General features: G+C 36.1%; 2 protein-coding genes across 3 annotated transcripts; one reads left to right on the top strand and one right to left on the bottom strand.

Moving 5' to 3' along the window:
- Positions 1–309: 309 nt before the first annotated feature.
- Positions 310–10,371, bottom strand: LOC103715096 (uncharacterized). 2 transcript variants are annotated; one of them, XM_008802621.6, is made up of 9 exons: positions 10,105–10,371; positions 8,262–8,462; positions 7,176–7,246; positions 4,289–4,342; positions 2,639–2,911; positions 2,496–2,558; positions 2,275–2,343; positions 2,075–2,120; positions 310–723 (listed from the first exon to the last, which is right to left on the bottom strand). In XM_008802621.6, the coding sequence occupies exons 1-9, from the start codon at positions 10,136–10,138 to the stop codon at positions 662–664; spliced, it is 873 nt and encodes a 290-aa protein (XP_008800843.4). In that variant the 5' UTR covers positions 10,139–10,371; the 3' UTR covers positions 310–661. The 2 variants fall into 2 exon arrangements, with proteins under 2 accessions (XP_008800843.4, XP_008800842.4); XM_008802620.6 differs by having other exon boundaries at positions 7,176–7,264; positions 10,105–10,279.
- A 961-nt stretch (positions 10,372–11,332) lies between these two features.
- On the top strand, positions 11,333–16,008 carry LOC103715098 (small ribosomal subunit protein eS21-like). Its single transcript, XM_008802623.6, has 4 exons — positions 11,333–11,470; positions 12,328–12,426; positions 12,550–12,682; positions 15,749–16,008. Exons 2-4 carry the CDS (start codon positions 12,377–12,379, stop codon positions 15,812–15,814), a joined length of 249 nt encoding a protein of 82 aa, XP_008800845.1. The 5' UTR covers positions 11,333–11,470; positions 12,328–12,376; the 3' UTR covers positions 15,815–16,008.
- Positions 16,009–16,019: the final 11 nt, after the last annotated feature.

Below are 16,019 nucleotides of genomic sequence, written 5' to 3'. Positions count from 1 at the left end.
TATTAGAGGAAGCAAATTGTTGCAATAAAACTTGCATTTCTATTTATGTGCGCTGCTTCACGTGTTTCGAAGCTTCGAGTGTCAATCTTAAATAGTCAAGCTTCTAATATTGTTCATGAAACCAGAGCAGGTTGGAGAACGCCAAACATTTTGAGCTTCCTCCCAATATCATGGCCAGATGATTGAACTGACCCTTTGAATTTTTAAGTACCTGCTACAGTAAGCTCTTACTTGCAACCAAACTCTGTAATCAGTTTCAAATACCTCAGCAAGTAAACACTTCATATTAAACTAATGCACCAATAAGCAGAAAAGGAACAATGAGAAATCTTAAAATATGAAGGATCCTCAGCTATAGTTTAATACAAGGAGGTTGCATTTATCTCTGTCATAATTATAAGATGAAGAACAATGATGGAAATCAATAATATTGTATGCTTTAAGGGGAAAACAAAAATGTGACCTAGTCAAGGTCTCAACAACTTATTCTAACAAGCAGCAAACAATTGCCTGAAAAATTCTCATCATCATCATCTGAATGCAACCTAGTCAACTATGCCGGATTGAAGGGAGAAAGAAAATTCAACAGATCCATAACCAATCAGACGTCCAAATCTCGGAGCTCTGCAAGGTTGGGATGCCACTGCAAATGAACATGGCATCATTTTATCCCATGGAAGGAAGGCAAGACAGCAACGAGTGGGTCTCCATAACCAACCACTTCTGTAAGTTGGAGAAATGTGAGCGGGAGGAAAATTAACAAATAAATAACAATGCCAATAATGCTTAAATGCGCCATCATAAAACCACCAGAGCTTGAATGATGATAGTTATCACTACTAGTAGCAGAATTCAGAACGAGAAATAATCAAATGAGGCCACATTTATGGTTTTAGTTTAAGCAACAGCTGCCAATAAACAGGATGGAGAACAGTCGAAGAGCAAAACTTGGTGTCTATTACGTGTAACATCACATCCTTAGGTTCAAGGATGTAATGCACTCCCCATAAGTGTTCCAATATATCATTTGAAACACCACATCTCCCAAAAAATAATAAGCATGCCACACAGACGAGCACAAATTTACAATTAAATTATCAATTATGGGAAAGAAAAATGAGCCAAGGCAAACGGCTAAAGGAACATTTTGTTAATGAAATATGGTTTTCTAACATATGGTTCCCTAAACCACAAAAAAATTCCAGAAGAGATTGGAACTGACCAGGTAGTCAGGCAGACAGTTTTGTCTTGTGTATCCATTCTTGTTTTCATGGATTCAAACGATATCCGGATATCAATTCATTGCTGATGCAGTAGAAGTAATTCACATTTCGGGTAACAAAACAAGTAAAGGGGGAAATTTAGAGCATGTGAGAGGAATGGTTGCGGGTTGGTGGCCATAGAAATGTGGTGGAGAGGTGGCAGAAGTATAAGTTTTTGATGAAAGGAGTTGACAACGAGCAGCAAGAGAGGGCGGTAAAAAGTTAGGGTGGTGATCTACAGGGCATATTCTGTTCCATTCAGGAACTGTATGGACAGAGAGTTTGAAGGGATGAGTAGATCAGAAGGATAACTGAATGGGAGATATCATGGGAGTCCATATACTCAGTAGATTCCAGAATTCCAAGATTTTCCAAATACCAGAATTCACCTTTTAAGATCTCTTACAGTATGTAAGAAACTAGGGATTGGGAAAAGCAACAGCTTCCATAAACTCTTCTCATTTCTTTTCCTTTCTCTATTTACAAACTCTCACCTTCATGGGAGATGTAGGTAAGGTGAGAGAGAATCCAAAATAGACCATTAGTTTCTCTCTTAAAATGTAAGAGGAAGAGAGAACAATGAGCACAAGATGCTCTGTGTTTTACCATGTCAATCTGAGCAAATGTTTATGACACTGATTTAACCAACGAAGTGCATGCCAAACCCAAGTACCAAACCAATGTTCCGAATAGCATACATATTGCACATTTTATAGAAGGACTTCAGTAGGTGTAATTTCAAACAACCCAGAATGCCCCATAGAAGTAAGATAAAATACAAAGTCGTCTTTAAGTTAGATTATGAGCATTACCTCCATCCTTCAAAAGGACCTTTAGGACTTCTCCCTCAACATCTGACTGCACAAAAGAAATAAACAAACAGGCATCATAAGTGCTTTTCATCATTATAAGCTGTTTGAACCCACAGCATCAGAAAAAGCCATATGAGCTATTGGTCAGAATTGAATGAAGAAATAACAAAGAAATGAGAAAACAAAAAATCGCAACTCACTCTGACAGGAAGCTCATTTCCAAACTGATCCAAGAAGCCAATGATTTGTCCATCTTTAATAATGTCACCCTGTTATTAATGAAGTTGCAGGAACATTACAGAATGTTAGAATTCATTCCTGACAGAAGGATCCTGACTTGGTTTCTGGTTTTGTAGAAAATCAGGCCTGATCATGTTCTGTACAAACAACACAGTGTAGTAAGAGTTGCTGATCACATCACCTCTTTACAGCTAGGAGGCTGCTTTTTTCCTTTCAACGTCCTTCCACTTCGGAATGAGCCAACCTAAAATAACAAGTTTGTGAATGTTTATTTTAAGGAAAAATAAAAAATTAGCAAGGCTACATCATACAAGTCATTCATACCGTAGGCGATGATACTAGAACATATGCATTTGATCCAGAAGCCTCTAAAGCTGCCAGTTTTGATTTTGCTGCTGTTGACACATTGGTAAATGGACTGATAGCTGTTGGATCAGATTTCTGTGACACAGCCGGCGGAGGAGCAGGAGCTGATTCAACCATTGGCTTACTTGGAATTGGTGGTGCTGTAGTTGGTGACTCAATAGGAGGTGCAATTGAAGTTGGAACTTTTGGGGTCTCTATACCCCTTTTCAGATGCATTTCAAAGTCACCAACCTGAAGCAACAGTTACTGCATCAATAGGATATTTCACATTTATTTTGCACAAGTGATTCAAGATGGTACTTGATTACTGAATTAACTGATCATCAGTATTTGATATCCACAAAAGATGTAATCTAAAAGTACTCAAAGAGAGTGTCAAGTCTTCATATATATATATATATATATATATATATATATATATATATATATATATATATATATATATATATATATCAAATATTCCAAAATTCCAAAGAGAAATGAAAGATGATTACACTAAATTCTTTTAACTAAATTAGAATCTTGGTATCTGAGGCTAAAAATTACAAATGCCCATCGCAGCTACTTATTGTCTGTCCAGATACAGAATCAGCTGGATCATTTATGCAACAGATCAAGGACATAGAGGATTACTGACATTTGCCTAGATAAACTTCATTGCTTAATAATAAATACAGAAATTTGCTGTAAAAAATGGATCAGTTGCAATAGTAGTTGATTTCATGCAAGAAGATCCCATTTTTAGGTTTCTGGCAGCAAATCTTCCACTGGGTTCAGCCTACCAATAACTGTTGCTACTAAAAGATTTCAACCTAGTTCCAAGTTCCAGCTCCTTGGCCATAAAATAACCTCGTGCACAAGATCATCAAAATTTAAAAACTTCATGTAATTAAAGATACCAAAAAACAAAATGAATTGTTAAAGTCCAACAATATCACATTATCTTCAGGCAATTCCTAATTCTTAGATTGTCATGCAGTTTTATAGTAACTGAGTCAATCGCATAGCTTTGCACAATCTTTGAAACAGGTTTATAGGGAGATCATGGGCAATAAAAAAGATGCAAAAATGTGCTCTGAAGAAATCTTTTTCCTGTATTCCCACTAGAGGAAAAAAAAGACAATCTAAGAAGTAAGAACCAATAACTCCGCAATTAACAACCAGCAACTCAAACAGGAGAAAAAGGAAAAAGAATTTACTTTTTTTATTAAATTCACTTAGATAGTACTACAAGGGACTTATTCATGCAAATGAATATACTTGAAATAGGTGGTTTTGAGATGAAAATCATGATATGCTGTAAAAGAAAAGTCATGGATCATGTATCCTTAACTCTAGTAATGAATGTTAAAAGCATAAGCAGATAGGTCAATGGCATGACTAGTTAAATAGCCCCATGAACATTTAAGTACATGCAATCTTAACATTATAGGCTTACATCTTAACGTCAAGAAGGTTAACAACTGTATTCGCATGATGCAGAATGTCTTTGTGGACTTGAAGTGGCTAGGTATAGAGTGATTTTCGCTACAGCAGCAATCATTCAAATAGGATCAATCATGCAATTTGAAGAAAAATTATAATTGCCATGCTTGCTTCCAAATATACCTTTAGTTTTAGCTCTGCAACATTTGTCTCGTCACACACTTCCAGGACGAATGTCTGCAATAGAAACAACAAGCCATTTGAGGCATGCATTGAGTACAAATTAACAAAACCCATGGCATAGAGCCTAAGAATTGATAATTAAAATCATGATTAAACAAACTTAGAAGAAATGAGAGCAAAAATTTATTATGTTTCAGCCATATGTTTCAACAAACTTGCAGCCTAAGTGCATGAATATAAACAAACCTCTTTGCATATGATGAGGACCTAGGGAGGATTGAGTGTGAAACAGAGTTTCACAATTGCGACCTTTGATTGCACAGGATTTGTCTGAGGAAGTTTATTCTAGAATATATTTTTTTTGGTCATCAAAACACCTCATCATGGACCAGACAAAAAGCTTTGCCAATGTTTACCACCCACATATGATAGAAGAAACTGATATTATTGACTTCTGATAAGAAATATAATTGAAGGGAATGTAAAAAATCACAAAGAGGGGAGTGCACAGAGAGAGAAAGAGAGAGAGGATTTGCATTATCACAGAGTAGACAGTAGGTCCAAAGAGCAATCTATAATAACATACAAAGTTGGCTCAAGCAAGTTGAATTGAAATTATCAAATAGGATAGATAAAATTCTTGTAAACAATAAGGTGCAACGTATGCTTGTTACAGGAAGAGTGTTATCAAAATGATCAGAATAAACTGAAAAACATGTATAATGTACCTTCTAATTGCTCCAGAAGAAATAAAGATATGGTGGCTAGAAGTCATATGCTCAAGATATAGGCAGATATCTGCAGTGGGAAAGCTCTCAAAAGGCCAATGATTTCTTCTTACCTTTTCATTTTAATATCTCAGTAGGTCAAGTTACAGGCTGGTAGCTACAGTCAGATGCTGATAGGCACAAGCATCATTACAGAACATGCACTGACATGCTTGTATACAAGAAACCCATTTGTGCTTTCAATCATGTGGATTTGGTGTTTGGTGCGGAAAGCTTAGTTGGCTATATTTTAAAAGGAAAAATATATGAGGTAAGTACAATTGTAGAAAAAAGTTTAAATTTTCAAAATATATAAAAAACTGAAGGCATTACTATAAATAATACCAGGTAAATGAACAGCCCATACACTTATAACTGAAATGAGGCAGCTTTTATAGTGGAACAAGTGAGAACAGCAGTCGATCTCTGGTCTACACTTTGGCCAATGAGCATTTAATTCTACATTAAAGTCATTGGCCAAAGTGTATGTAGAAACCACCTGAATGTCAAGCCTCTAGTGCAATTGCACAGTTTATCAGCATCCTCAAGGCATTTTGTTACAAATATATCATATATGTTTATTTAAGGACAATATTAGCACATGACCAGCATATTGTCCTTGTAAGTGAGAAAGGACAGCCATGCTGGTGCAGACAAGTGAAGCGGCATTGCCACCATTGGCTCAATTGTTTAGACTATCTTCAGTGTTTGACATTGAAATTTGATCTTATAACTTTGAACTTCAATGTAAATAACAACTCCTAAATTGACAATTGAGCTTGAGAAACATCTTGAGGAAGAGGAAGTGCAAGTGCTTTGTTTTTTTACAGATCATTAGTAATCACTGAAAAAAGAATTGCATGAATTGGAAAATGAAATCCAAAAGAAAAATTGCTTACGTTAACAGCAGTATGAAAAACAAAGCTCAGCATTTGGAAGGTTAACATGTTAGTATGTATGGGTATTTAGCATCAGATCAAGCATATCAAGTCCATATTATATTTTATTGCATTTCATGTCAATTCTCACTCTAATGAGTTGTTTGTGGTGTAGTAAGACATGGAGAAGAGTTCATATAGAATGCTCATGTGCATGAGAAAACAGAGTTGTCCCCAATTAGGACAAGGCTTCAGTTTGTGTGAAATGGTTAGAGAAGGAACAAAACAGACCAAAAGATGCTGGACGAACATAGCAAGAAAGTATGTAGCAAAGCTTGCACTAACAAAGGATATAAGTTTTGATCTGAAATGTGCAGCGAAACTGAATTAATAAAGACACCTCATTAGCAGGGATTGGACTTGTTCATCATGGTTACAATCATGGTAAAGGGCCCCACTATCGCAACCTCCCTCTAACCCCACACCGGCCATCCTTTGGAGCTACTACCTCAACTCCACTTCAGAGCTGCCACCTCATCTCATCTTTGGCCCATCCCCCTTCAAATTGCCACCTCAACTTCAACTCATCTCTAGGCAGTAGCCCAACCTTAACCATTTGACCTGCCACCTCAACCTTTCAGCACCACTACTTGTCCAACAAACGAAGAGAAGAAGGAGATGAAGTGGAGGACAATGGCCAAATTTGGTTAATTGATGGTGGCCTCGTCAACCCCACTGCCTTGACCAAGAAGTAGAGATCAGTGGATCAAGGTATACAGTAGAATGGAGTAGTTCGAGTTTCTTTTCTGTAGACTTTTTTTGAAAAAAAAAAATCCTTTCAGCAATCCAGTCCAGGTCAAATGAACTGCTAACTTGGCTAGTTTGAATAGTTGAACATCTTGAGTTAGCAGTTCGAATAGCTTGATGTTGAATGCCGGTTTTAGCTCGACCAGATCCATCATAGCTGATGGGTAAAGTGTCAAACAGGTTGACCCAGTTGGGTCTCAAAAATCTACAGCGAACATCTAAAGCAGATCATTTTTGTATACCGGCTACTAAATTGCTTCTTTTTTGTTCAAGCCTAAGTCACCTAAAAGTCCATGTTTTTTTTTCTCTTTAAAAAGTTTTAAACACAATAAATTATAGACAAAGATAATATAAAGTACTTTTGCATCTAAAATAAAGTCAGTGGCACACTGAAATCTTGGTCCAATGGAAAAACAAGAGAATCGTAGATTGGACCTCAAACCCATTTGGAAATGTTGAATTCTGAGCATTTATCTTCTGTATTGCCCCTTGCAAGCTCTCGTCAGCTGCATCCAAAGACATAGCTGCCCTTGCTAAGTTTAGGTGCTGGTGTGGCATATAATGAACACAATAATATAATCAACATTAATAACTAGCTTTATTATAAATATAAGGAAGAAAAATCTCATTCAGCTATCTTAAGCAATGTGCAAAGTTATACATTGAAATTTAACTTTTAAGATTATTTATAAATAAGAATAGCTTTAACCCAAAAACTCCTAGACCCATTTCTTGTCTAATTTAAGTTTTATGTATGATTCAAGTTTGACTGAGATCACAAATCTAAAAGTTTTCTGATATGGTTGCGCATGTAACAGTATGATAACATCCATTTTAATTGCAAAAATTTCTATATGCGTAACAAGCAAAACTGAAAGGAGGAGGGAGAACTCGTGATGCCTGTAATTAATATAGTTCTTATGCTATTACTGCTTGAATAATTAAGAAAGAAAACCATTTTGTGTAGTTCAAATCTGTTTGGTTATAATCTCCAGGTTCATATTACAAAAGCAAAGAAAGTAGGGTGATCTTGGTAAGTTGATGCTCTTTATCGAAAGACTGTTTGTGGAGCAACTAATCATCAAGCCTACAGAAACGCAATGCTTCGGCATTTTGCCCATAAAATTTGAGCATTACTCTCAAAGGCAAGAAGCATCATGAATAATACAACCCTTTTTCACAGGACATATGGATCTTCCCTTGGCAACTTCAAAATCTAATATCATTATGGGAACCTCCATTGAAACTTCGCGAGCGCGCGCGCGCGCACACACAGAGAGAGAGAGAGAGAGAGAGAGAGAGAGATTCCCTCGTTATTGAAAATGAGCAATTATAAGAATAGTAGCAGATAGCTAATTGGAAACTCTTTACCACTTTTTCAGAAAAAAGAAACTATTCATAAGTTACAGAAAGATGCAACCTATCATGTTCTAGCCAACCAAAATGACTCAGTAAAAATGTTCCTGCACTTGATTAGCAAAAGACAATTCGAAATTAGGAATATAGTTGAAGCTAACTTACCATCAGCAGTCATGGCTGATGTAGTTTCTGAAGCCTTTACAGACAAAAGTGATGGTCGCTTCTTAGCCATTGTTGAGAAGTTTCTCCACCCTTCCACATGAAGTCTCCAAAATGAAGATTTTTTTGAAGCAGCTCTGCAAATATGAACTGCAGCAGGCTTTCGAAGAAAAGAATGTGCATATGGAGTTGGCTGCAGGGAACCTAATAATAACAAGGAAAAATATATTAACAAGTATTACTTTTCATCCATGATGAAGTAGAGCAGAATAAGCCATAGACAAGCAAAGCTGGGTGATCAGTAAAGAACAATTCACCTTAGAAGAACATACCAACAAACTCATGACTCAAACTTTTACAAGCACTAACAGATAATACAGAAGCAAGTGACATTTAGTGCTAGGTTATTGCTTGGCAAAATCTCCATTGACCACAGTAAAGAAATGGATATTGCAATGGGTTCATAAGGTAAGCATGACTAAAGAGACCTTTTTTTTCCAACAATTGCCCATTTTTATTTTATATCATTGCAAATCCAACTTGTGATATCATATGAATGAGATCTGACCATAACCATTCAACTCGATGCATATTAGACACCACATAATTCAAGATAAATCAAGGAAACTCAATCATAACTTCTCTAAACCAAGTAATGTAGTTTGGCAATCAGTTTATAACAGAGAAAGTGCAAGTAACGAAGACCATGATTTCAAATGCAACTCCCTGTTTTCTACAACAGCTGGACCTCGGCGAGCTGACATACTGTAACCACTAGTAATCTATCCACTTTCTTTTCAGATAAGGGGCAATAAGAATTTCCTTAAAATATCCCAACTACTATAGTATGCAATTGGAAAGGAATTCAAGCTAAATCCATTTCTTTATTATTCTTACCTTTATGGTAAATACCAGACATCATCAAGCCTAATCTGATATTTCCATTTATATAGGGAGTCTGAACAAATCAAGTTCCAATCCATCAAAGCTACAGAATACTGTGTTCTTAACCTGATGTCAACACTTGGAATTGGTGTTCGATTCATGAAAGAGGCCTGGCTTTAAAAACTCAAGGGCAACCCTCTAGATTCCTTTCAGCTTGGAAAGAACCAACGGAAACAGAGAAGACTGCCAGCTTCAATATGGGAAAAGGCATTCATCTCCAAGGCAAAAGCTACAAGCCAGCAAAGCATTATGGAACCACAAGCACCCTTTCTTTTACTGATTGTGACTGCGTGATATAAAATGATATCTTTTGGAGTGCTTTACATGTGTTAGTTTATAAATTTGAAATGCTTGAGAGAAAATGACATTGTCAATCTACACACAGGATGCATCAAACCCCGTTTTGTATCTACCACTTAGATTACCTAACATCTTCAGAAGTTCAAGAATGCCTCATCGAATTGCAACTAAAGCCACTTTTCTTATTGCTCATCGTAAGGAACGTCCGTAACATCATGCTTCCAATTTTAAGATAAATTACGCTAGTTTCAGCTAGATCATGCTTAACAATTTCCCTCCCACCAGTAAAATTCTTGCTCTGCCACCAAAATCAACACATAAAAGATTATATTTCAAAATTAGGGCAAAATCTCTACCCCCTGTAAGAGTTTGCGCCTTCGCGGTCCAGACTAAGGACATGCGATCTGAATTTTAGAAAAAAAAAGGGATACAAAGAAAATCTTACTAAATAAACTCAGAAACATCACGAGCAGAATTCAACCACCGGATCCTAAGCCCGAGACGAGAAAATAACAAGAAATCCAACTTAAGTAACAAGGATTCAAGAAATGACATAATGGCGAAGAGACGAGGAACAAAATGGCGAGGAAAGAGACATTACCTTGGAAGGATCGGAGAACCACAGCGGATTCCATGGAGAAAAGAGGACAGATTGGGGAAGCTAAAGAGATGAATGGAGGATGGAAGAGGAGATGGCCGAGCGCGAGATGGATTTATAGGGAGGGAGAGGGAGAGTTGATTTAGTCGCAGAAGAAGTGGGAAAGAGGGCTTCGAAATGTTCGCCATGGTCATTAGTTTCTCCGCCACCCCCCACCCCCGACTCGAACGAGAAACGAGGTCCGGAAACGAAAGAAGAACCGTACAAGGCGATCGTCAGCGGAAAAATAGATGGGAACCTTTTGTTAATTTTTTTAAAAAAAAATTATATATATCCATCTAAATATTAAAATTTAGATTAATATTTTTTTCAAAATTAATATTTACATATATATTTTTATAAAATATTTATTTATTTATTTATTTTCGGAGAAAATGCGTTTCACATAGCTCTTAAATGGGTACAACCAGCCAAGTCAAAAGAAAAAAAAATAATACAATGGAGAAAGAATCTCATCGATCATGGTCTAGATGAAATCTCTGGAGTACCGAACAACGAAGGAGGCAACTCAATCTACAGCTCTGTTTGCTTTCCGAAATACATGTGCTGCTTGAAAGGACTCTATCTTCCTGACCATTTTGCAAGTCTTACTGATCAACGAGTGACCGTCCCCATAACGATCCACTCTCCGCATCCGATCGATCATCGTGGAGAAGTCCCCCTCAAGGTGAACCTTGTCCGCTCCAAGAACTCTTCTTACAAAAGAAATACCTTCCAGACGGCTCAAAGCTCCATCTTAATAACGGTCCAACCGATGGTGCGCCGACCTCCTACCATTATCATCCTATCAAGATGATCTCTGATCACAAAGCCTACTCCACCATACACTCCATCCGCCGATATATGCCGCCGTCGAAATTGACTTTGAGATAACCAAAAGATGGAGGTACCCATGAAAAGAAAGCGAAGCTGGCACTGTAAAAAAAAATTAGCGATTTAAAATTAATAATTATTAAAAAAAAATTAGTACATAGATATGAAAAAAATATTTATAAAAATATATATGTAAATAATAATTTTATAGGAGCATTCATATAATTTTATATTTAAAAAAATTTATATGTCAGAAAATTCAGTTTTTAATTATTTCTTCAATTAGAGTCCAGTTTGATTTTTCTTCTGCCAAAATATTGGAGCTCAGGGTTAGTTAGGAACTCGCGCCCGATCCGGGGTCTAACTTCCGTTACAAATCGGGTCTTAGCCCAACCCCCCCTCGCAGAACCCTAGGGTTTGGAGCGACTATATATAATTAGCTCGAAAGACTTCGCCGCGTCCTCCCGTCGTCGTCCTCGCGTTCTCCTCCTCTCAGGTACGAATTCATCTCAATGCCGAGCTTCCATTGTTCCTAACTTTGCCCTATAGTCTTAGAGAGCTTTTTTTTAGGCGTAGGCCTTCCCTGATCCGCGATTTCTTTTGCTATTTTCTGATACTTTTCGCTTACCTGCTTGTTCCATCGTCATGTTTTCCCAATTTTTTTTAATCTGTTATGACATTTGTTTGGTTGGTTGTTGTTTGGAAATGTTAGAAATCAAAATTTCTTAGTTTTACATCAAATTTTTTTTTCTTAGTTGACCGGTGTTAGCGTCTATTAATTTTTTGTTTTATTGTTCCTTTTCACCCTATAAACTTATCGATGTTTTGGGTCCAGTTTTCAGACACGTAGATTGCTAATTTCTTGTTCCTAACGCTAGATGTTATCTTTACCAAAATCTGGGTTGGTTTTGGTTTTGGCGTTTCTGTAAAAATTATTATCATTTTGGCACAGTAGAAGTGAGAGAATTTGGGGATCTTTAGTCGACCTTGTCTTGATGTTCTATTAGTTATAGCTATATTTTTCCCTTATTTTTTTCCTGCTTGGGTGATTCCTTTTGCCCTAGTTAAAAATGATTGCCGGTTTCTTTTTGCCACTATTACAGATATATATGGCATTTTATATCTTGAAATTCATTCTTAATCTTTATCAAATAAGCTATTAAAGATTTTTTTTCTCTATTTCTTTTGATCGATCATTTTGATTTTATGCAATTCTTATAAAATGTTGAAAGAAAAGAGTCCTGCAGTGGAATGTGGCTTTCAAAAAAAAATCATGTTGAAATTGTCAAATGAGTATTATTCATCTTCCTGGGGTAATTTTGATATGAAGGTTTTTGTTCTCTTTTCTTTCAGGCTATTTCTTTGTTCTATACGCTGCTGTCCAACCAAATTCACCAACAAGATGCAGAACGAGGAGGGCAAGATGATGGATTTGTACATCCCGAGGAAATGGTATATCTTGAGGGGATCACCTTCGCATAACTTAACTTTTAGTTGTTTCTTTGTTGTCAGTTTATCTCAATTCATATATTAGCTGACCACTTATTGATGTTTAATTCTTGAACATTCTTGTAGTTCGGCAACAAATAGACTTATCACTGCGAAGGACCACGCATCAGTCCAGATTAACATTGGACATTTGGATGAGAGTGGGCTGTACACTGGCCAGTTTACCACTTTCGCACTCAGCGGCTTCATCCGTGCTCAGGTCTGCATCCTTTTCCTGTAATTTTTTCTTTTTAGTTAGGAGTGCTGTACTGTTTGAAGCTGGCAGAGTTGCATTGTTTTTTAATTTTGACTTGATAGTTCCATGACATTGTTAGAAATCTTTATTCTATGAAAGATGATTGATGGCTTCAAAAGCAACTTTTCTACCCAGGAAAGCTATAGACTTATGTTACATTATGCCTGTTGGTCATTTGTAAAAATAAGTACATTGCTGACGTTATGAGGTCAGCAGAAAATTTTGATGCGAAGTCAGCATATCACCTTGAATTATAAGATATCCAAATCTGTACTGACCGTTGAGATTGCTGAATTTATTGATTTTTACCTTTTAATTGAGTAATTTCTTCTTTTCTCTTTCCACATTTCTGATTTTTCACCTGAAATCGTGTACATCTTGTTGTAGTTTGTTAGCATTTGATTTGTACTTGCTATGATGATAAAAATGTGGTAATAGAATAATGATAAATGCTGGAAACAAGGATCAAGTGTTTTCATGAAAACTCTGCATCAACTAAATTCTTTGTCCTCACAGTTCTGACACTGCACAAACAGAAATGCTGATAAATACATTTAACATCAAATTTTAGGGCTGAAAACAGATCGGATATTGATGTATCCATATTTTTCAACGAATACGGATACCGATATTAAACAGATATCTAAATTAATGTCCATATTTGTTCTAAACGGAAACGAATACGAATTAGATATTAAGCACATGCATATTTGTTATAAACGGATGTTGATACGAATCGGATATTAAACATATTCATATTTTTTTATTCGAATACGGATGTAAATCGGATACTTTTTTTGGATATTAATCAAATTTGAGCAAATTCAATGATGAAAACTAGTAATGAAGACTCATAAAAGAAGGATTCAATAAAAAAAATAATTTTGACAAACATTTATCAATAATAAAAAACTAATAATTTCATAAAGGATATACCGCTCAAAGTTGCTCATTATCGAAGTAGACGGGATCTATGGCGCCTCCAAGGTGTCTCACGGCTGTTGCTGGTTTGCAATCATCGTGTGGAAACTAGAAAGTGGATGGGATCCTCGAGACCCTAGTTGCTTGAAGACGAAGAAGAGGAAAGAGGGATGAAATGGATAAACAAGAGGTTTGAGCCTTAACTTAACTTAAACTTCTTCTTTTCACTTATCCTTATTATACGGATATCTGGATTCAGATCCGAATTTGGAAAAATCAGGTGTATCCGCATCCGTATCCGTATCTGGGAGATTTTTGAATTGGCTATCCATATTCGTATCCGATCGGACCAAAAAAACAGTTTCCAAATCCGACCCGAATCGGATATAAAAATGGATACGGTCAGATATAATCTGATCCGCTTTCAGCCCTATCAAATTTCCCACTTGAAGATAGAAGAAATGAATGATGATAATCAGATTCAATTCACAAGTGAATAATCCAACCAGAAAGGTTTTTGTTTTTCATGTCTATTATGATGCCCCCCTGAAAGCTTTTCTTTCCTCAATTTCCGCATTGGACCTTCATGTGATCACATGGACCCAATGGAGGAAAAGTTGAACAAATGATAGAAAAATCCTCTGAAAGCAAGAGACAATGATATTGTTGGTTTTTCATGAAAGCTTGTGCTATTATACTTTCGAGGCGAATGTTAGATTTGGACCATTATTGGAATTTTGAGAGATAGGATAGGCTTGGTACATACATTGCATTTACTGCAACTGCTGCTCTTCTGCTTTTTTTTTTTTTAAGTTTTGGAATAATACAGTGTTTGTTCATACCTTCTTCTATTAGTAAATTGTTGAATCTTAAATACTTAATATTTGAATTTTATGAGGGTTACGTTGGTCTTTAATAGTTGGCTTGTTTACAAAATCTTCGGTGGCACTGCCAACCTTATCTGCAACAACAATGAAGTCTTGCTTTTTTTTTCACCTTGGGAATCATTGGCCTAATATTCGAAGATAAACCAACTTAATTCTTCTTACTCATGCATTAGTAATCCCTTTCTTTGTGGCTTATTTAACATTGATGAGATCATCCTAATCATAATAGTAATAAACATACACATTGAATAAACTAACATCTATTTGTTCTCATGTTTTTTCAATTAATAGTTTTCTTAAAATATCTTTGAAGTAATGAAGCCTAGATTGCTATTTTTGGATACTTTGGAAATCAATATGAGATGTACCAGAAGCAGTAATTGAAAGGAAACATAAATGATGGTGTTCCTATGAAATAGTTGCAGCCCAACTCAACTCAGTTGCTTAATGACTTCCATCCTTGTCTGTCCCCTAATTTGCTTGGCTTGATGACGCCTCTCCTTCTCTCCCCTTCTTTACTTTGCATCCTTCTTGCCTCTATTCCTACTCTTATGCTTATGAACACCTCTCACATTTCACTTGGTAGTTTAGACCTGATCAGGTAATACCTCCCTCATATTGATTGAATGCATCTATTGCAATTTTATTGTCTTATAGTTTATTTGATTATGACGCATAATAAATAATATCATTTAGTTCATCTTACATGCGAAGAGTTATAATAAACACTGGTAAATCAGCATGTGCGAAGGTTTTAACAATCAATAAAGATTTAAAAGTAGAATCACCTGAAGAGAATGCAATATTGGCATTGCGTAATTGCCATAGTTTTGTAAGAATGTTGATTGAATATTTCAATGACCATTATAACGGTTTTGATCTATCTTCCATTTTCAACATTTATAGCGCCACCAAAATCAAATCCATGATATGTGCCCTAGTTGTCATGGCAAGCAATACAATGTTCCATCTAGAGAGTCTGCAACCGTGCAGGCATGTAACACTTAAGGCCATCTTTTCATTTTTTTTTTTTAAAGAAAAAAAAACTGGTCAATTTCTGTTCCTTTACATAAGAAATTCCTGAGATCAGCAGAGGCCAACTGAAGTGCAACTTGACTTCTTGTCGTAGTTCACTTGATCAAATGATGAATTTGCTGCTTTATGTGTCTAGATTTTCCATCTGTACATTTATGTGAATCTTATATTGCATTCTGTTTTACAGGGAGATGCTGACGGTGCTCTGGATAGACTTTGGCAAAAGAAGAAAGTTGAAGTCAGGCAGCAATAAACATTGCAGCTTTTAGGCATTAGAGATCTTTTGATATGGAAAGGATTTGCTTTTACCTGAGTGCTTTTTAGTTGGGCTACCAGCATGTTGTGATCTCAAAATTTCATTTTGCATGTCAATTGACACCTATAAAAATTGATATCTGTTGGATCCTTTTAAACCCCTGCAATTATCAGTATTTTTCAATCTTGTAATTGGCTCTGTG

This window comes from Phoenix dactylifera, chromosome 14, assembly GCF_051530095.1.
Source record: "Phoenix dactylifera cultivar Ajwa chromosome 14, Ajwa_hap1_PhDact_Kaust_v1.1, whole genome shotgun sequence".
Taxonomy (NCBI): Eukaryota; Viridiplantae; Streptophyta; class Magnoliopsida; order Arecales; family Arecaceae; genus Phoenix; species Phoenix dactylifera.
This window is presented reverse-complemented; position numbering and strand designations above follow the sequence as displayed.